We start from the raw sequence: 15,610 nt of genomic DNA, 5'->3' as shown, positions 1-15,610 counted from the left end.
ATATATATATATATATATATATATATATATATATATATATATATATGTGTAATTCTCAAGCATTTTAACGATCGTAACTTTCGACATGTTCCGCGAGGACGAAATCGAATTTTTCTCAAGTTAGGTAAAAAAAAAGGAGAGGAGAGAGAGAGACCGGCAAAAGTTCGATCCCTTGTTCTATATATCTATATCTCTATATCTATCTCTATCGTTTGCTCGTTCGCTCGTTCGTTCGGTCGATCTCTCTCTCTCTCTCTCTCTCTCTCTCTCTCTCTCTCTCGCTCTCTCTTTGGGGCCTCTCGATCGTTTTACCGGAGGGTCCGAGGGTAGAATTAGAGGAGATGCTCTCGTGATCACGCACGCACACCGCGTGGGTGTCGTCTGGAGGATATCCGGTGTTTCGTGTCTCCTTCGTTCGTACCTGTTCTTTACTGTTTCTCGCCGAGAGTCTCTCTCTTCCTCTTTCTCTCTCTCTCTCTCTCTCTCTCTCTGCACCCTCTTCACCTCTCATTTCACACACGCGTTAAAGAGGGTTCTTCGAAAAGCGAGTTTACGAGGGACGTGTCCGTCGTAATACGTAAAGCAACGTGCTGGCTTCACAACGACGAACATTTTCTTCATCGTTTTCTCTATATCACCCGTGTAGAAGAAAAATGGAGAAAGTGTAAGAGATAATAATTTTATTCCGCTCAATTTATCGACGTAGCACGAAGTGCGCTGGTTCTTCTATTTTTTCTTCGTCTTCCTTCATCCTCCTCTCTTCGTATACTCTCGTCTTTGACTTCGTCATCTCGTTCATCTTCATCTTAATCATCATCATCCTCTTCTTCTTCTTCTTCTTCTTCTTTTCCTTCCTCTACATTTTCTTCTTCTTCTTCTTCTTCTTCTTCTTCTTCTTCTTTTCAAGAGGAAGATCGTTCCGCAGGCTATGCCTCGCATTTTTTGCTCGCATCTTTCTAACAGCAAATCCCCACCCCACGTGGTTATTCTCGCGACAGATGTTCGCGAGTTCGTTTCTCGTAACTGCGTCGTCTTCAACGCGACGTCGTCGTCGTCGTCCAAGACGACGATGACGACGACGACGACGACGACGACGACGACGACGACGATGGCGTGCTTGTCGAAATGATTCTTCAGCCACGTCCTTTTCTGTATATTATGTCTTGAGAACTTCCGGAAAACGAGAGAAAATTCTTTTTTTAATTTTTTTCTTTCGTCTTCCGTTTCTTTTTTCTGTTTTTTTTTTTTTTTTTCTAAATAAAATAATATTTTTTTTCTCCTACGATCATCTTTATATATTTCGTCTTTTTTGTTCTTTCTTTTTTTTTATTTCTTTATTCCTTCTTCGTCCTTTCGCGTGGTATATGTATATATGATCTTCCGAGCGTAGGAAAACAGGAGAAAATTCTTTTCGTAATTCCCTATTCTTTTCTTGTCTTTTTCCAAATAAAATCATAAAGTAATATTTTTTCTTTCCCACGTTCGATCATCTTGATATATTTTTTCTTTCTTCTTTCTGTTGCTTTTCCTCTTTTCCTTTCTCCTTTCTTCTTTTCGTCTTTCCGTGTTTTAGAAGAAACGGGAGAAAATTCTTTTGATTTTTTTCTTTTTTCTATATAGTCTAAAAATATTATTTTTTACTTTTTTCTACGATCGTCTTCGCACACACACACACACACACACACACACGAACATACTTCTTTTTTCTTTTTCTTTTTCTTTTTCTTTCCTTCCTTTTCTCCCCGTTTCTTTTTCTGATATAATAATTTATTTCTCCTCTTCTAACCAGTGTCAGCCGATTGGCTCGCACTCAAAACTCGTGAAAGAGAGAAGGGACGACGTTTTCGCGACGAGTCGTACACCGCAGGGCACTCCGTCGAGTGAGCGTCGGGGTTCTTGGCAAGTGGAATATTACCTGGAACGACCGTCGTCGTCGTCGTCATCGTCGTCGACGTCGTCAACATCGTCAACATCGTCAACATCGTCACCGTCGTATTAGCTTCATATTTAAATAACGCGCCTAGATTCGTCCATTTTTCTATCGATCATTTTGGAATTTTCTAACCGCGAAATTTGAATTTTGAAATTATGATCCATTTAAAATCTCGACTTGGTCCTTACAAACGAATCCTTGACGAAGATCAATCATTTTTCTTTCGTTTCGAGCAAAAAACAATATTTTCTTGTATATATAAACATACTAACACGTTCTATGAACGTATATACGTTTATTAAAGATCGATGTTAAGATCGCTAACTTTGAAAGATTATTCAAAGATAAAAGGAACGTATTATGTGAGAATAATAATTGGAAATTGGTTGACGTAATCAAACGTATTACGTATTCAGATGGTGTTAATATGCAACGTGTTGATTTTGAAGGAATTGTATATACACGTATACGTAATACATCATGCATAGATATATTGTATTTATGTTATTATATACATACATACATATATATATATGTATGTATGTATATGCATATCCGACGGAAAGAACATTGCAACGAGTTCCGGAAAATAATTAATCAAAGATCTGGTCGCGTTTAGAAGGGGGACTGTCGGAAATGGGCGGCTTTCTATATTCGTAGGAGAGCGCATGGTAACGATAATTCGAAAAATGAAGCCGTTTATGCGCTACTAAATACGCGCTCTCCATACTTCCTGCGCATTTAATCTGGTCGGAGCTTCCTGTGTGCAAGTAAGAATATATATATATATACATATATATATTGTATATGTATATGCATACGTCGTTGCATATTCGGAGAGGAAACGTCACCGATTAGAATGCACGCTGCACATTTAGTATATATATACGTACGTGTATGTATATCGATCGTACTTACGTTCGTTCGTTCGTTCGTTCGTTCGTTCGTTCGTTCGTTCGTTCGTTCGTTCGTTCGTTCGTTCGTTCGTCGTCTAGTTTATATTATTCGCAAACGTTAGCTAAACGAAGAAAAAAAATTTTCTATCTAATCGAGAGAATGATCGATGGAAAGGAAAGGAAAAGAAAAAGAAAAAAAAGAGAGAAAAAAATATACTTGATAATTTCTTCTTTCGATATATTAATGAAATAATATAATAATCGTTCGAATTTCTAATATAATTTCTCGATAAAGGAGATTCTTCTCGGACCTTCGTCAACGTTCGCTTCGTTGCTCGCTCCAACAACCAACCCCTTCGCTTTTCTCTCTTGACACGCTAGCGTCTCCTCTTGTCAGTAACGTAACAATCGATAATGGTTCTCGAATAAAACCAACGTACAATCTTTTTTATTTCATTTTGTTTCATATATATATATATATATATTTTTTATTCATTTATTTTCTTTTTCTTTTTTTTTTTTTTACGAATTTTCATCTGATCTTTCTTTCCGCCTTTAGTCATTATATTCAGTTGTCGTTAATTTTACCAAGTCGAGAGAATCGATAATTCCTCGAGAGGTATCGTAGAGATCGTTCGGATAAAAAAATAATTTAATTGACTCGGATGATGTTTTCTATTTTTTAAAGAGTAACATTAAAAGAAAAAGAAAGAAAAGAATAGGAGGGGGAAAAAATTCAACGAAAGAAGACAATTTCATCGAGGTATGATAAAAGAAAAGAATGGGGGTCCGGAGTTGTTTAGTTACGTTACTGCGAGACTGCAGTGTGGGTACGGTAGTAGATGGAAGGAGAAATAGAGAGAGAGAGAGAGAGAGAGAGAGAGAGAGAGAGAGAGAAACAGAGAGACTAACGTGGCCAGTCGCGATAGAGAAGGAAAGAGAAAGAAAGAAAGAAAGAAAGAGAGAGAGAGAGAGAGAGAGAGAGAGAGAGAGAGAGAGAGAGAGAGTCGAATCCAGTCACGGCGGTGAGACAAAGACGAAATGAATGAACGTGCGTACGCAGAAGAGAGACGGGAGACGGCGGGTGGTAAGGCTGGGTAAGGTAAAGAAAGAGACGGTCGCACCAATGAATGAACGGTGCACGACGAGGATAGAATTAATGAGAGGGATAAATATAGAATCGAGTAGCGCGGCAGAACAAGACGGTCTCTCATTTTCTCTTTCTTTCTCTTTTCCCCTCCCATCTCTCTCTCTCTCTCTCTCTCTCCCCCCTACTGCGCCCTCTCTCGTGACTCGTTCGTTCGTTCGTTCGTTCGTTCGTTGATTCGTTCGACTCGTCCGTTCGTTCTTTCGTTAGATTCGTCTATGCCAGCACGAAGAAGAAGCTTAGCTTACAGTCGCGTTCGAATAGAAAAGAGAAGACGAAACGGGACTATAATGTAGGATTATTGTTCTCGAGAAGGAACAAGAGGGATCGGACGAGTCGAGTCGAACTTTGATGTACTTGCTTTGACTAAAACCCGACTACTAAACCTTCGCGATTCTTCGTGTCCCTTTTCTCTCTTTCTTTTTGTCCCTCTGGCATTCTAAAATCTTATCTTTAAAATGTCGTTCAATTCCATCGAATGAATGGATCTAGATAATAAATATACCAAGAGAAAAAATATAATCGCGTTAGTCGATACTTGACGACGACGACGACGACGACGACGACGACGATCGACGTCGATGACAGGAAACATCTGCCACTCCGCGAGTCTCTCTTTCTCTCTCTTTCAGCGTACACACAAATACACGCACATACACGTATACACACAAGTAAACACGTATACGACGTCAAAGCCATTCTTCGAGGTTACGATCGGAGCGAGTCCGAGTAGGATGACTCGGCGTACGCGTTACGCGAATGGACGGCGCGCGGACGGCTGGTCGACCTTCCAGGGGATCCTTACCGCGTGACACGGTCCTGAAAACGTCGGTCTCTCGAAGAGAGAAAGAGAAAGAAAGGAAGAGAGAGAGAGAGAGAGAGAGAGAGAGAGAGAATGCCGTTGGGCACACCATCGGCCGGCCGATGGATGTAACGCGCCCACCGTAAAACGCCATGAACGACGTCAAAAGGACTCGATCGATGCGCCATGGAACACGATACGTTTGTTCCTATCTCGCTTCGTCTCATTCCTCCTTCTCTATGCGTTGAACGAGACAACGCCTCGAGCTCTTCTCTCTTTCTCTCTCTCTCCCCCTCCATTTATTTCTCTCTTTTTCTACTTTGTATATGTATGTATATATGTGTGGATATATATATGTGTGAATATATATATATATATACATATTATATATACACATATACATATATAAAATATATATAGATATTTGCTGTCTCTTTAGCGATCGAATCGATCGTCGAGAAACAAGCGCGTCGCCGTCGACGTCGTTACGCTCGTCGACGAGGAGGACGACAGGCGGAGAGGTAATGTTTTCATTCAATGCAAAGCTTCAATGATAGCTTCCGCTCATTCATGAAAAGCTTCGTGTTGCGTTTCGGTAGTTCGCCACAATATCGCCAGATGGCAACGTCGTACCGTCACGAACGACCGGGCCGCTGCCCACTCTCTTTTCCCTCTCTCTCTCTCTCTCTCTCTCTCTCTCTCTCTCTCTCTCTCTCTTTCTCACTCGCTCGTGCGCTCGCTCGTTTACGCTCCTCTCTCTCCCCTCGTCCGTCGGTCGCCATTCATGGCTTCCTTCCCACCTTCTTCTCTTCCTGCTTCCCCCTCTCCCTCTCGTCCGCCTCGTCCTACTTTCCTCCGTCTCTTTCTCTCGCTCGGTTCTTCCGTCTCCGTCGTTCGGGCACTTCCGTCCAATCGGCACTCCCGTCTCCCTACTCTACGTACGGCGCGCCCCCTTCTCTCGTCGCTTCTAACCGCTTACCGGGAGTCCATTGTCAGTCGTTCGCCAGCACAGCGCTCGTGCGCGTCTCTCTCTCTTTTTCTCGCGTCGTGTATCGTAGCAGTAGTAGTAGTAGTATATATATACGTATATATACATAGTCCTACCATAGTAGTAAAATACGTACATATATATATATATATATATATATATATATATATTCACACGTATAATTCGAGGGTGAACGTCATCGTTTTCGTTATTCTTCGTTATCTCTTTCTACCTCTATCTCTTTCTCGCTCTTTCTCCTTCTCTTTCTCTCTTTCCGAATAATTCTTTCGTTATATTCTCCGTCGCGCTTTTCGCGTTCTCGAGACGCGCCGCCAAGCATCGCCGTCGCCGCTGCCGCCGTCTTCGTCGTCTTGATCGTCTTCTTAGTCGTCTTCTCATCGTTGGAGTCTCGTGTTATTCCTATTTATCTCTTTCTCTTCCTGCCGTTCTCATCTCTCCCTTTCTCGATGCTGCTCGCTTCAAAAAGAAAGGATAAAGGAAAAGGAAAGAAGAAAAAAGAATAAGCGGATGAGAGGGCAGAGTAGATCTTCGAGGAAAGCAGAAAAAGAGGTGGAAGAAGAAAAAAGGAGGAAGGAAAACGAACGAACGAACGAACGAACGAACGAACGAACGAACGAACGAACGAACAAACGAACAAACGAAGCAAGAAAGTTAGCGAGCTAGCTAGCTAGCTAAGTCTACTTCTCTCGAACAGTGTGTAGTAGTCGGTCTACTCTAGCGTCGGACGTTACCTTATGGAAGTAGAGCCGTCGTGGCGTGTGTAGTAGCGGCGTAAGAGCGGAGGCAGTAGCGCAACAAGAGTGGCTGCTCGTCGATACGCTCCGAGCGACGGCTCGCTCGTAAACAACGCGGGAGAACTACTATCTCTCTTTCTCTCTCTCTCTCTCTCTCTCTCTCTCTCTCTCTCTTTTACTCACATTCACATTCGCGTTCACGCGTTCGTTCGGTCTTGGCTCGAGAAGGAGAAAAGAAAAAGGTTAAAAGGGAACGACAACGGCAGGCGTACAACTCTCCTTAAAGTTCTTCTCTCCCTTCGGACGAGTGCCATCGAGTTAGAGAATTGGATGACGATTTTAGATTCGTTTCCTACGGAGAACTCGACGACGAACACGAACACGAACACGGAGACGAAGACGGGAACGATCGCCGGTCGAAAGTTGGTATCTCTGTGCGCGCGTGCGTGCTGTACCGCTGCTGACACGCCCCCGACACGCTCGGACCCTGCCCCTCGCCCCTGCTCCGGCTCTCCTGCTGTTACGACGAGACACCGAGCTCCACGCTCTTTTCTGCTTTTCCATTAGTCCCATGAATCTTCAGTAAGTTTTTCTTTTTTTCCCTTTCTATCTTTTTCTTCTTCTTCTTCTTTCTTTTTTTTTGTATCTTTTTTTCTTTTTTTTTATCTTTCTCTCTCTTTTTTTCCTTTCTTTCTTTCTTTCTTTCTTTCTTTCTTTCTTTCTTTCTTTCTTTCTCAAATAGTTCTTGCAGATATAATAAATCTTATTATCTCTTCTTTGTGTGCGTGTGCGTGTGAATGTGTGGAGAGCTTTGTGAAAAATTTATGCGACGAAATAAGAAAAGGGAAAGGAAAAGAAAAAATGTTTTTCTTTATATATCCTGTAAATAATCTATCTATATACTTACTACACTGTTTATATTTAACATTTTTCTATCGCTATCGTATATTTTCATTCCATTGTCCATCATGTATTTACCTCAACGCGACTAAAGTCATTTATCGTTTGTATCGTATATCTATCTCTAGTTGTGTATATATATATATATGTGTGTATGTGTGTACGCACATACACACATACACAGACAGAGAGAAAGAAAGAGAGAGAGAGAGAGAGAGACACAGATCTCCTTCTCTTTCTGACGTACCATTTACGCTCGCGTAGGATAGTATCGAAAGTAAAAGGTTCGCCCGGTATAACGTACGTTTCATTTTCAAGGTTCTCGCGTCCAACGATCCCTCTCTGTATTTCTACGTTCATATATATTTGTGTGTATGTGTACGCGTGTGTGTGTGTTCGTTCTTACATAGATCTACGTACTTACATACTTCTCTCGATGAACGTTTTCACGAGAGAAAAGTATCGATTATATCGATCCCATCTCGGCTAACCAGTTATACTTCCTGTCGTGCTTGCTTTTTTCATCATCGTCATCGCGATTATCGTCATGCAAGTATAAGAAGTCTAGATCATCAGAAATCTATCAGTTAAGTTCATCAAGTTTGATCGTGTTTAAAGGATTGCCATTTCGATTAAATACTCCTACAGCAATCACTAACAATTTTTATTATAATCATCGTCATCGTCATCGTCGTTGTCGTCATTATGATCATTATCATCATCATCATCATCATCATCATCATCATCATCATCATTTTCGTTTTGTCTTCTCGTTTTCTTATAGTGTCTCTCTTTCGGTTTCGGCTTTATCAGCGATCCGAGACTGAATCTATCGAGGAAGAGCGTATCGCGAGACGAGACATCCGGTCTTATCGTACTCCGCTTCCTGCTTCGCGACATGAAATTATTTTTCTTTCGTTCCAATTAACTTCTCCATGTCCTTCCATCTGTATGTATTTATCTATCTATTCGTCCGTCCGTTCATTTATCTATCTATCTGTCTATCTATCCATATATCTATCTATCTTTTTTTCTTTCCTTCTTCCTTTCTTTCTTTCTCCGTTATACGTCCACTAGTTTTTATTGTCTCTTTCCGTCGCATACCGGAAATGCTTCTGGGCGCTCGTATATTATTCTCTCGTTTTTCAATAGAAAAAAAAATATATATATATATATATGCATTTTACTGTACATAGATACATACGTGTGTGCGTATGTGTGCGTGTGTCTATGTGTATATATCTATATATTGCGATGATTATGAAAGTGTCGTATAAATTGATAAGTACGAAAAAGTTTTATACAATATTTATCTAACATTTATATGTTGTTCTCTAATTATCTCTAAATAAAACATCACATATCTAAATCGCGTCGATTTCATAATCGTATAAACGCTCATATATATATATACATATATATACATTCTATCGAAATAATATTAGTGTCTGTATATAATTGTTATGAATGATATACATATATATATATATATATATATATATATATATATATATATATCAATAAATCATTATGATCCATAGTACAGGCAATTTTATAACGACTTAGTTAGAGTATACCATGTCTCCATTAATTTGCAAATTTGTTCATATACATACATGATGTACGTGATTGTTCATTAGAGACAAACGTAGGCGTGGAATTCGAAATACGAAGAAACGTGCTTCCGATGCCGCAATCAGTCGTGCGTCCGCGTAGCATCCGGATCACGTAAGAATACCGTCCAAGATATCGTCGATCGCAATGCGGATATTAAGCAAGCGACAGAACGTACGTAGCTCGCGAATCGGCACTTTTACCGAACAATGATGTGACGACGAAGACGACGATAATGACGAAGAAGACAAGACCTTCTCGTCGGTGTTTGTTTCTTCTGTTAATTTTCATTTTAAATGATTCACGATCGATTCATCACTAGAATCCGTAGCTTATCTCATTCGTACCTGGAAAGTTGTCTTCTATTTTCCCTCCTCATCATCTTTTTACTCTCTCTCTCTCTCTCTCTCTCTCTCTCTCTCTCTCTCTCTCTCTCTCTCTCTCTCTCTCTCTCTCTCTCTCTCTCTCTCTCTCTCTCTCTCTCTCTACTGTACCCTTTCATTTACTCCTTTCCGTTTTTATTCTACGTTCTATCGTGTTTAATGTAAAGCAACAGAAAGAGAGAGACAGAAAGAGTGTATGTGTGTGCTTGAGAAAGACAGAGAGAAAGAGAGTGTGTGTGCTTGAGAAAGACAGAGAGAGAGAGAGAGAGAGAGAGAGAGAGAGAGAGAGAGAGAGAGAGAGAAAGTACAGTGATGATAGAGAGCAGAATGTAAGCCGGAAATCGTCGACGTTATCTCAACTTTACGGACGACTATAGGACTTTTGACTGACCTATGGCAGTCCGTCGACGATAGCTCGCGTATTCTACCCTAAGTGTAAGAGGATGAGACAGGGCACCCTCTTCAATGGACTGCCTGTTTACTCGAGAATGTGTGCGCGTTTGTACGTGGCAGCAATATGTGGCACGTGTGTGCGTTCGCGTGTATCTTTCTGTGTACGTGTGTGCTTCTCTCATTCTCTCTCTCTCTCTCTTCCTTTATTTTTCTGTTTCTCTCTAAAGCGAGAGAGAAAACGTTCGAGATCAATCCTCTCTCTTTCTCTTTCTCTTTCTCTTTCTCTTTCTCTTTCTCTCTGTTTCTTCTTTCCTCTTCGTGCAAACATACAATTATTTTTTAGATTAGGATATATTACGTTGAAATTTGTAAATGGGGGTAAAGCGGAAGTTTATGTACGTAGGAGGATTGATCGTGTCTCTTCGGACGATTCCGTAAATTGTGATTTATAAGAGATTGCTTAGTGTGTGCTTGTGTGTGCGTGTGGTTATACGAGGTGATACGATCCTGATGGATTAACCGAGGAGACATACACCATATTCGCTCTTTATATATATATATATATATATATATATATATATATATATATATATTTCTCTCTCTCTTTCTCTCTGTCCGTCCGTCTTTCTCTTTTTGTCTCTCTTCCCGTTGAGAAGCGTCGCGAGAGTATATTACATATGAAACGTTGAAACGTTTCTTAGAAATCTGTGGGCGCCTCGAGTGGGCCGTGGAACGTCGGGTCGATTATAAAAGAAATTTAATAGGGACGTTCTTCGCGGTTTCTCCGTAAGAATTTCGCTGTATATATCACCGTTCGTACCTACTCAAATCCTTTGAGAATTTTTATCGAACGTACGACTCTCGTGGCACGAATTTTGTGAATAAACGAAGATGGAAAATCGTGGCCAGTTTAAGAAAGATAATCATTAATCTGTACACAAACTTTACACACACGTACACGTACACACGCGTGTATACGCACACGCGTGAAAATTATCGGTAGATAGATAGAGAGAGAGAGAGGGAGGGAGGGAGAGAGAAATCGTGAAACTTGGAACACGAAGGTGGCTTCGATCGAACGAATGCGTGGACCCGTACGTGGATCGTTTTGGTCGAAAGAAAACGGTCGATTCTTTCTGTGGGTTGTGGGCGCAACCGAGTGGGCCGAAGATCACTGAATCAACGGTCGCATCGCGCGAACTACGAGCACCCACTCGTACCACTACTACGCCCACTTGAGTCTCTCCATCTCTTTCTCTCTCTCTCTCTCTCTCTCTCTCCTTTTTCTTTCTCTTCCTCTCTCTTTCTCTTTCTCGTTCTCATAACGTAGGTAGATCGGTGCACACCGTGGCGAATCTCTCTTTTACCCTAGTAAAATGGCATCTCGCTTGTCGGCGCGTTAAAGTCTCCAAAGTCTCTCTCCTCGCAGCAACCCCTTCGAAATAAGGTTTTGATCGTCGAAGGATGATACTGATGTAGTATGTTTGCTTATTTGATTTTAGGTGGGGATGAAGCGCGTGTCGCGAGGGCGAGGGGAAGCGGACGCGGAGTATTACCGAGTACCATCCTTGCTAATGGAACGCCCCCGTCGAGAGTGCCACCACCTCGCGCGGGCTGGGCTGTGCGTATCACGACAACAACACTCCAACAGCAGCAACAGCAACAGCATCAGCAGCAACAGCAACAGCAACAGCAGCAGCAGCAGCAGCAGCAGCAGCAGCAGCAGCAGTGTACTACGCCGATTCTTCCAGGTAGTAGAAGGACAGCAACACCGACGAACGGTGTTCAACGATGGGCTAGCGGGCAGGCGACGTTGTCTTCGTCGAGTGCATCACTGGCGAGCGGGGGAGGAGAAGAATCAGTCCTACCGAGTGTACTCCGAGGAGGAAACGGAGTTCGTCAGCAACATCAACAGTTTCAGTTACAGTTACAATTACAACAACAGCAGCAGCAGCAGCAACGACAAAACTACCAGCACCAGCTGGAGGATCGTAGGGAGAACGAGGAGGAGTTGGAGGCGACGAAGAAGGAGGAGTGCCGTCCTCGTCATCAGAGACATCAGCAAGGGGACTGTTTTGAACTGAGAGGTCGGCAGATGTCGCAGAAGAATGCGATACCGGGGCTCTCGCGGGCTGCCGTCGTCAATGGCGTCGTCGACGGCGAGCATGTACGCGTCCACGACCACAATCGACCGTTCCCACCTCCAAGAACGTCCCCGTCAAATACAGGGACGACGAATACAGGAACGACAACAACAGCAACAACGACAGCAGCAGCAGCAGCAGCAACGACGACGACGACGACGACGGCGTCTCCGACGTCGACGACGACGACGGCCCTGAGGATACCAATGACGGCACCGTTGGCACCCCTTTCCTCTTTGAGTTCCTCCTTCAGGAGTAGACCGACGAGCAACGTGCGGACTCCGCCAGCTCAGAGCTTCGAATCGTCACCGTCTCCGGCCACCTTGCAAACTGCTGTTTCCCCGAGGAATCTCCTAACGCCTACCTCGATGGACGTCCCCACTCCACCAAGGAGTCCGCTCGGCGAAGTTAGCTTGGCTACACCGAGGCCGGATGGTGAGAGGATCATCAACGAATACGTTGAGACACCGTTCAAGCAACAATCCAATGTCGTTGAACGTCGTCTCGACGGTATCGTCCTAGTCGACACCATCGACGGCAAACGTTCGGGCAACGATTGTCCGAAAAAAGAGAGGGCAAGGTCGCGAGGTAAGCATGCCACGGACAGTGGCATACCGAGCCTTCATCGAGCCGTCGTCAACAATACCAGCGGCTCTAGGCGTCGGGGTTTGGTAGACGCGAGCAATAATCATTCATCGGGTATTATCCTGTCGGGTACGGCTTCGACGATTAACACGGCTCCTGCTACGGTTAGGATATTGAGGGAAGGAGGCGACAGGAGGGCCGTAACGAAGCAACCGGTCTCCTTCACTAAGGAACCAGCGAACGCCCTCGGCTCGAGGACCTACGAACCCGGTCTCTCGATCATCTGCGAATATTGCGGGAGGTGTCGTTGCGAGTCTTGTCGGGAACCACCCCCGTTACCTAGCAGATGGCTCTGTAACGATTCCTGCTTTTGCTCGGCCGAGACTGTCCTCGATTATGCCTCATGCCTGTGCTGCGTGAAAGGACTGTTTTATCATTGCGTCGATGGCAATGGCGGAGGTGGTGGACCCGGTAGCGGTGCCAACGGGCCATCCTCGATGGACGTCGACAATGGCGAGAGTTGTGCCGATCAGCCATGTTCTTGCAGCGGCAACAGGACCCTATCGAGATGGGCCTGTCTCAGTGCTTTGACCCTAGCGATGCCTTGTTTACTTTGCTATTGGCCACTTAAGGGTTGCGTAGCCGTTTGCGAGACGTGTTACGCGCGGCACGCCTCGCAAGGCTGCCGATGTGAGCCCGGTGTATTAACAGGGAGCAACACCTCGAGCAGGCATCATGCGATAGCCAACGACATCGGCTATTCCAGGGATCCGGAGAAAAGGCTACTCGATCCAGTAACCCCGGAACTCTGAACCGACCGATCGCCCTCCGATTTTTTAATCCTGTAAATCTATACTGGACTCACACCTTCGGGGTGGTGAGGAGGGTGGTGCGATATATGCGCATTGCATTAAGTACAAGAGTTGCATTTAAGTCCGGAATTCGAACGTTTTTACACCGACGAACTAAATTACTATTACTATTACTATTACTATTATTATTATTATTATTATTATTATTATTATTATTATATTATTATTATTATTATTATTATTAATTATTAATTATTATTACAACTATTATCGTAACGTCTGATCACGCCGCGAGTGTTTTATTTATTATTCTTTCACGTGCGAGAACGTATACATACATACATAGAAACGGTGTACGATGAGAGGGACGTGTTTGCTTATATGCGCGTATCTGTGTGCATGCGTGTCTTGACATTTACGTATGTGTGAGTATGCCTGCGTGGGAGAGAAAGAGAAAGAGAGAAAAAGAAGGAGAGAGAGAAAGAGAGAGAGAGAGAGAGATAGGCGAGAGGGATTAGAATACGAGCGACATACCACTTACGACTTAGGGAGAGAGCTAACTTGTGTACACTACGAAAATGTAAAACGTTTAGGGGACGAACTCTTGCGCATAGATGTGTGCGTATCGGCTCGAAAAAATTTTCATATATTAAATATATGTATATTGTATATTATGTTTGTATAAAGGATCATCTTTTCTACGATTAATTTATTCGCGGATATATTGCCAAATATATATAGTCGAACGCGTAGCACGTAAATATATATATATATATATATATATGATATATATATATATGGTGGAAGTGTCGAGGTCTCTCTCTCTCTCTCTCTCTCTCTCTCTTTCTCTCTCTCTCTCTCTGTCTCTCCCTCCCTTTCTCTCTCTTTCTATTTCTTTAGACAAATATGAAAGTCCTTTAAAACGTCTTTTTCCCACTTTTTGTTCATCATATCGATAAAAAAAATATCGAAAGAAAAAAATAGAAAAAAAATGATGAAAGACGTTAAGGGATGATCGCAATTTTTCTTTTCTTTTTTTTTTTCTTTCTTTCTTTCTTTTTTTTCCTTCGTCATCTTCTTGGTATTATAGTTACGTTGAATATACGGGCAACTCGTGTCTCGGTTTCTATAGAGTTTGCCCCCATCAGCAAAAGAGCATCGAAGAAGCAACCCAGCCAGAGAGCTTAGTATATAGGACGTATATACATACATACAGAAATACATACATACATATATATATATATATATGTACCTAGGACGAGATCGAGACAAGTGCACGCGTCTTGGATCGCGAAAGAAGCGTGTCTCTCTCTTTCTATCTCTCTTTCTATCTTTCTCTCTATTGAGAGAAGAGAGGAGACCGGGTGCGTATGTGTGCGTGGGTGTGTGAATGGAACGTCGATGTAGAATGTGCGAAAGAGAGAGAGAGAGACAGAGAGACAGAGAGAGAGAGAGAGAGAGTGAGGGTGAAGGAGAGGGAGAAACAGCGGATGTGCATACGTTTGGTTCGAGATATCTTGGAGCGTTTTCATCTTTTTTTTTCTTTTATTCTAATTTTTTTTATTTCTATTTTTTTTTTTTTTTAGATAGTCTCTTCCCTCTATTATTATTATTATTTTTATTATTATTATTATATTATTATTATTAATATTATTATTATTATTAATATTATTATTTTATTTTATTTTATTTTATTTTATTCTGTTCTTCTTAATTCCTCTTCCAGTATTATCTAGTCTTGCGCGAGTGTCTCGTTAATGAGATCACATTTATGTGTGTGTGTGTGTATATCTTTTTCGTTTCTTTTCGAAGAAAACATCGAGCTAAACGACATGTATATCCGCCCTTAAAATTGCAGAGAAAAATTGTATAAAAGAACATAAATAAGAAGAAGAGTAAAGGAGAAACAAAATAGAAAAGAAAAGAAAGAACATCGATAAAAACAACGACAAAAACGTGCTATATCTTTGTCGAGATCGAAATTATAATATTACTATTATTATTTTTGTTCCTTTTTTTTTCTGTTTTTCATTTTTTCTTGTATTAAAAAGACACGACAAGAGCTGTAACATATAATTTTGCCGTTCGCTCGCCTTCTCGCGAAGGAGAGACACCGAGGCGGCAAAAGAGACAGAGAAAGAGGAGGAGATAGAAAAAGAGAAAGAGAGAAAGAGAGAGAGAGAAAAATGGCGATCGTATGTGCGAGCAAATGTTCGCTTCGATGTTTGCGCGGAATGTGACGAGAGAAAGATTATATG

The 15,610-nt window shown here is 42.2% G+C and overlaps 1 protein-coding gene across 1 annotated transcript in view; it reads left to right on the top strand.

The window, feature by feature from the left end:
* The window catches only part of LOC122628604 (mucin-5AC-like), a 22,871-nt gene extending 8,707 nt beyond the window's left edge, over positions 1-14,164 (top strand). The window contains exon 3 of the mRNA XM_043811043.1: positions 11,314-14,164. Coding sequence (XP_043666978.1) covers positions 11,314-13,352 — 2,039 coding nt within the window. The 3' untranslated portion in view covers positions 13,353-14,164. The remainder of the gene's footprint in view (positions 1-11,313) is intronic.
* The last annotated feature ends 1,446 nt before the right edge of the window (positions 14,165-15,610 follow it).

This window comes from Vespula pensylvanica, chromosome 4 (genome assembly GCF_014466175.1).
Source record: "Vespula pensylvanica isolate Volc-1 chromosome 4, ASM1446617v1, whole genome shotgun sequence".
NCBI lineage: Eukaryota > Metazoa > Arthropoda > Insecta > Hymenoptera > Vespidae > Vespula > Vespula pensylvanica.
The sequence above is the reverse complement of the archived record's forward strand: the minus strand, read 5'-3'. Positions and strand labels throughout refer to the sequence as shown.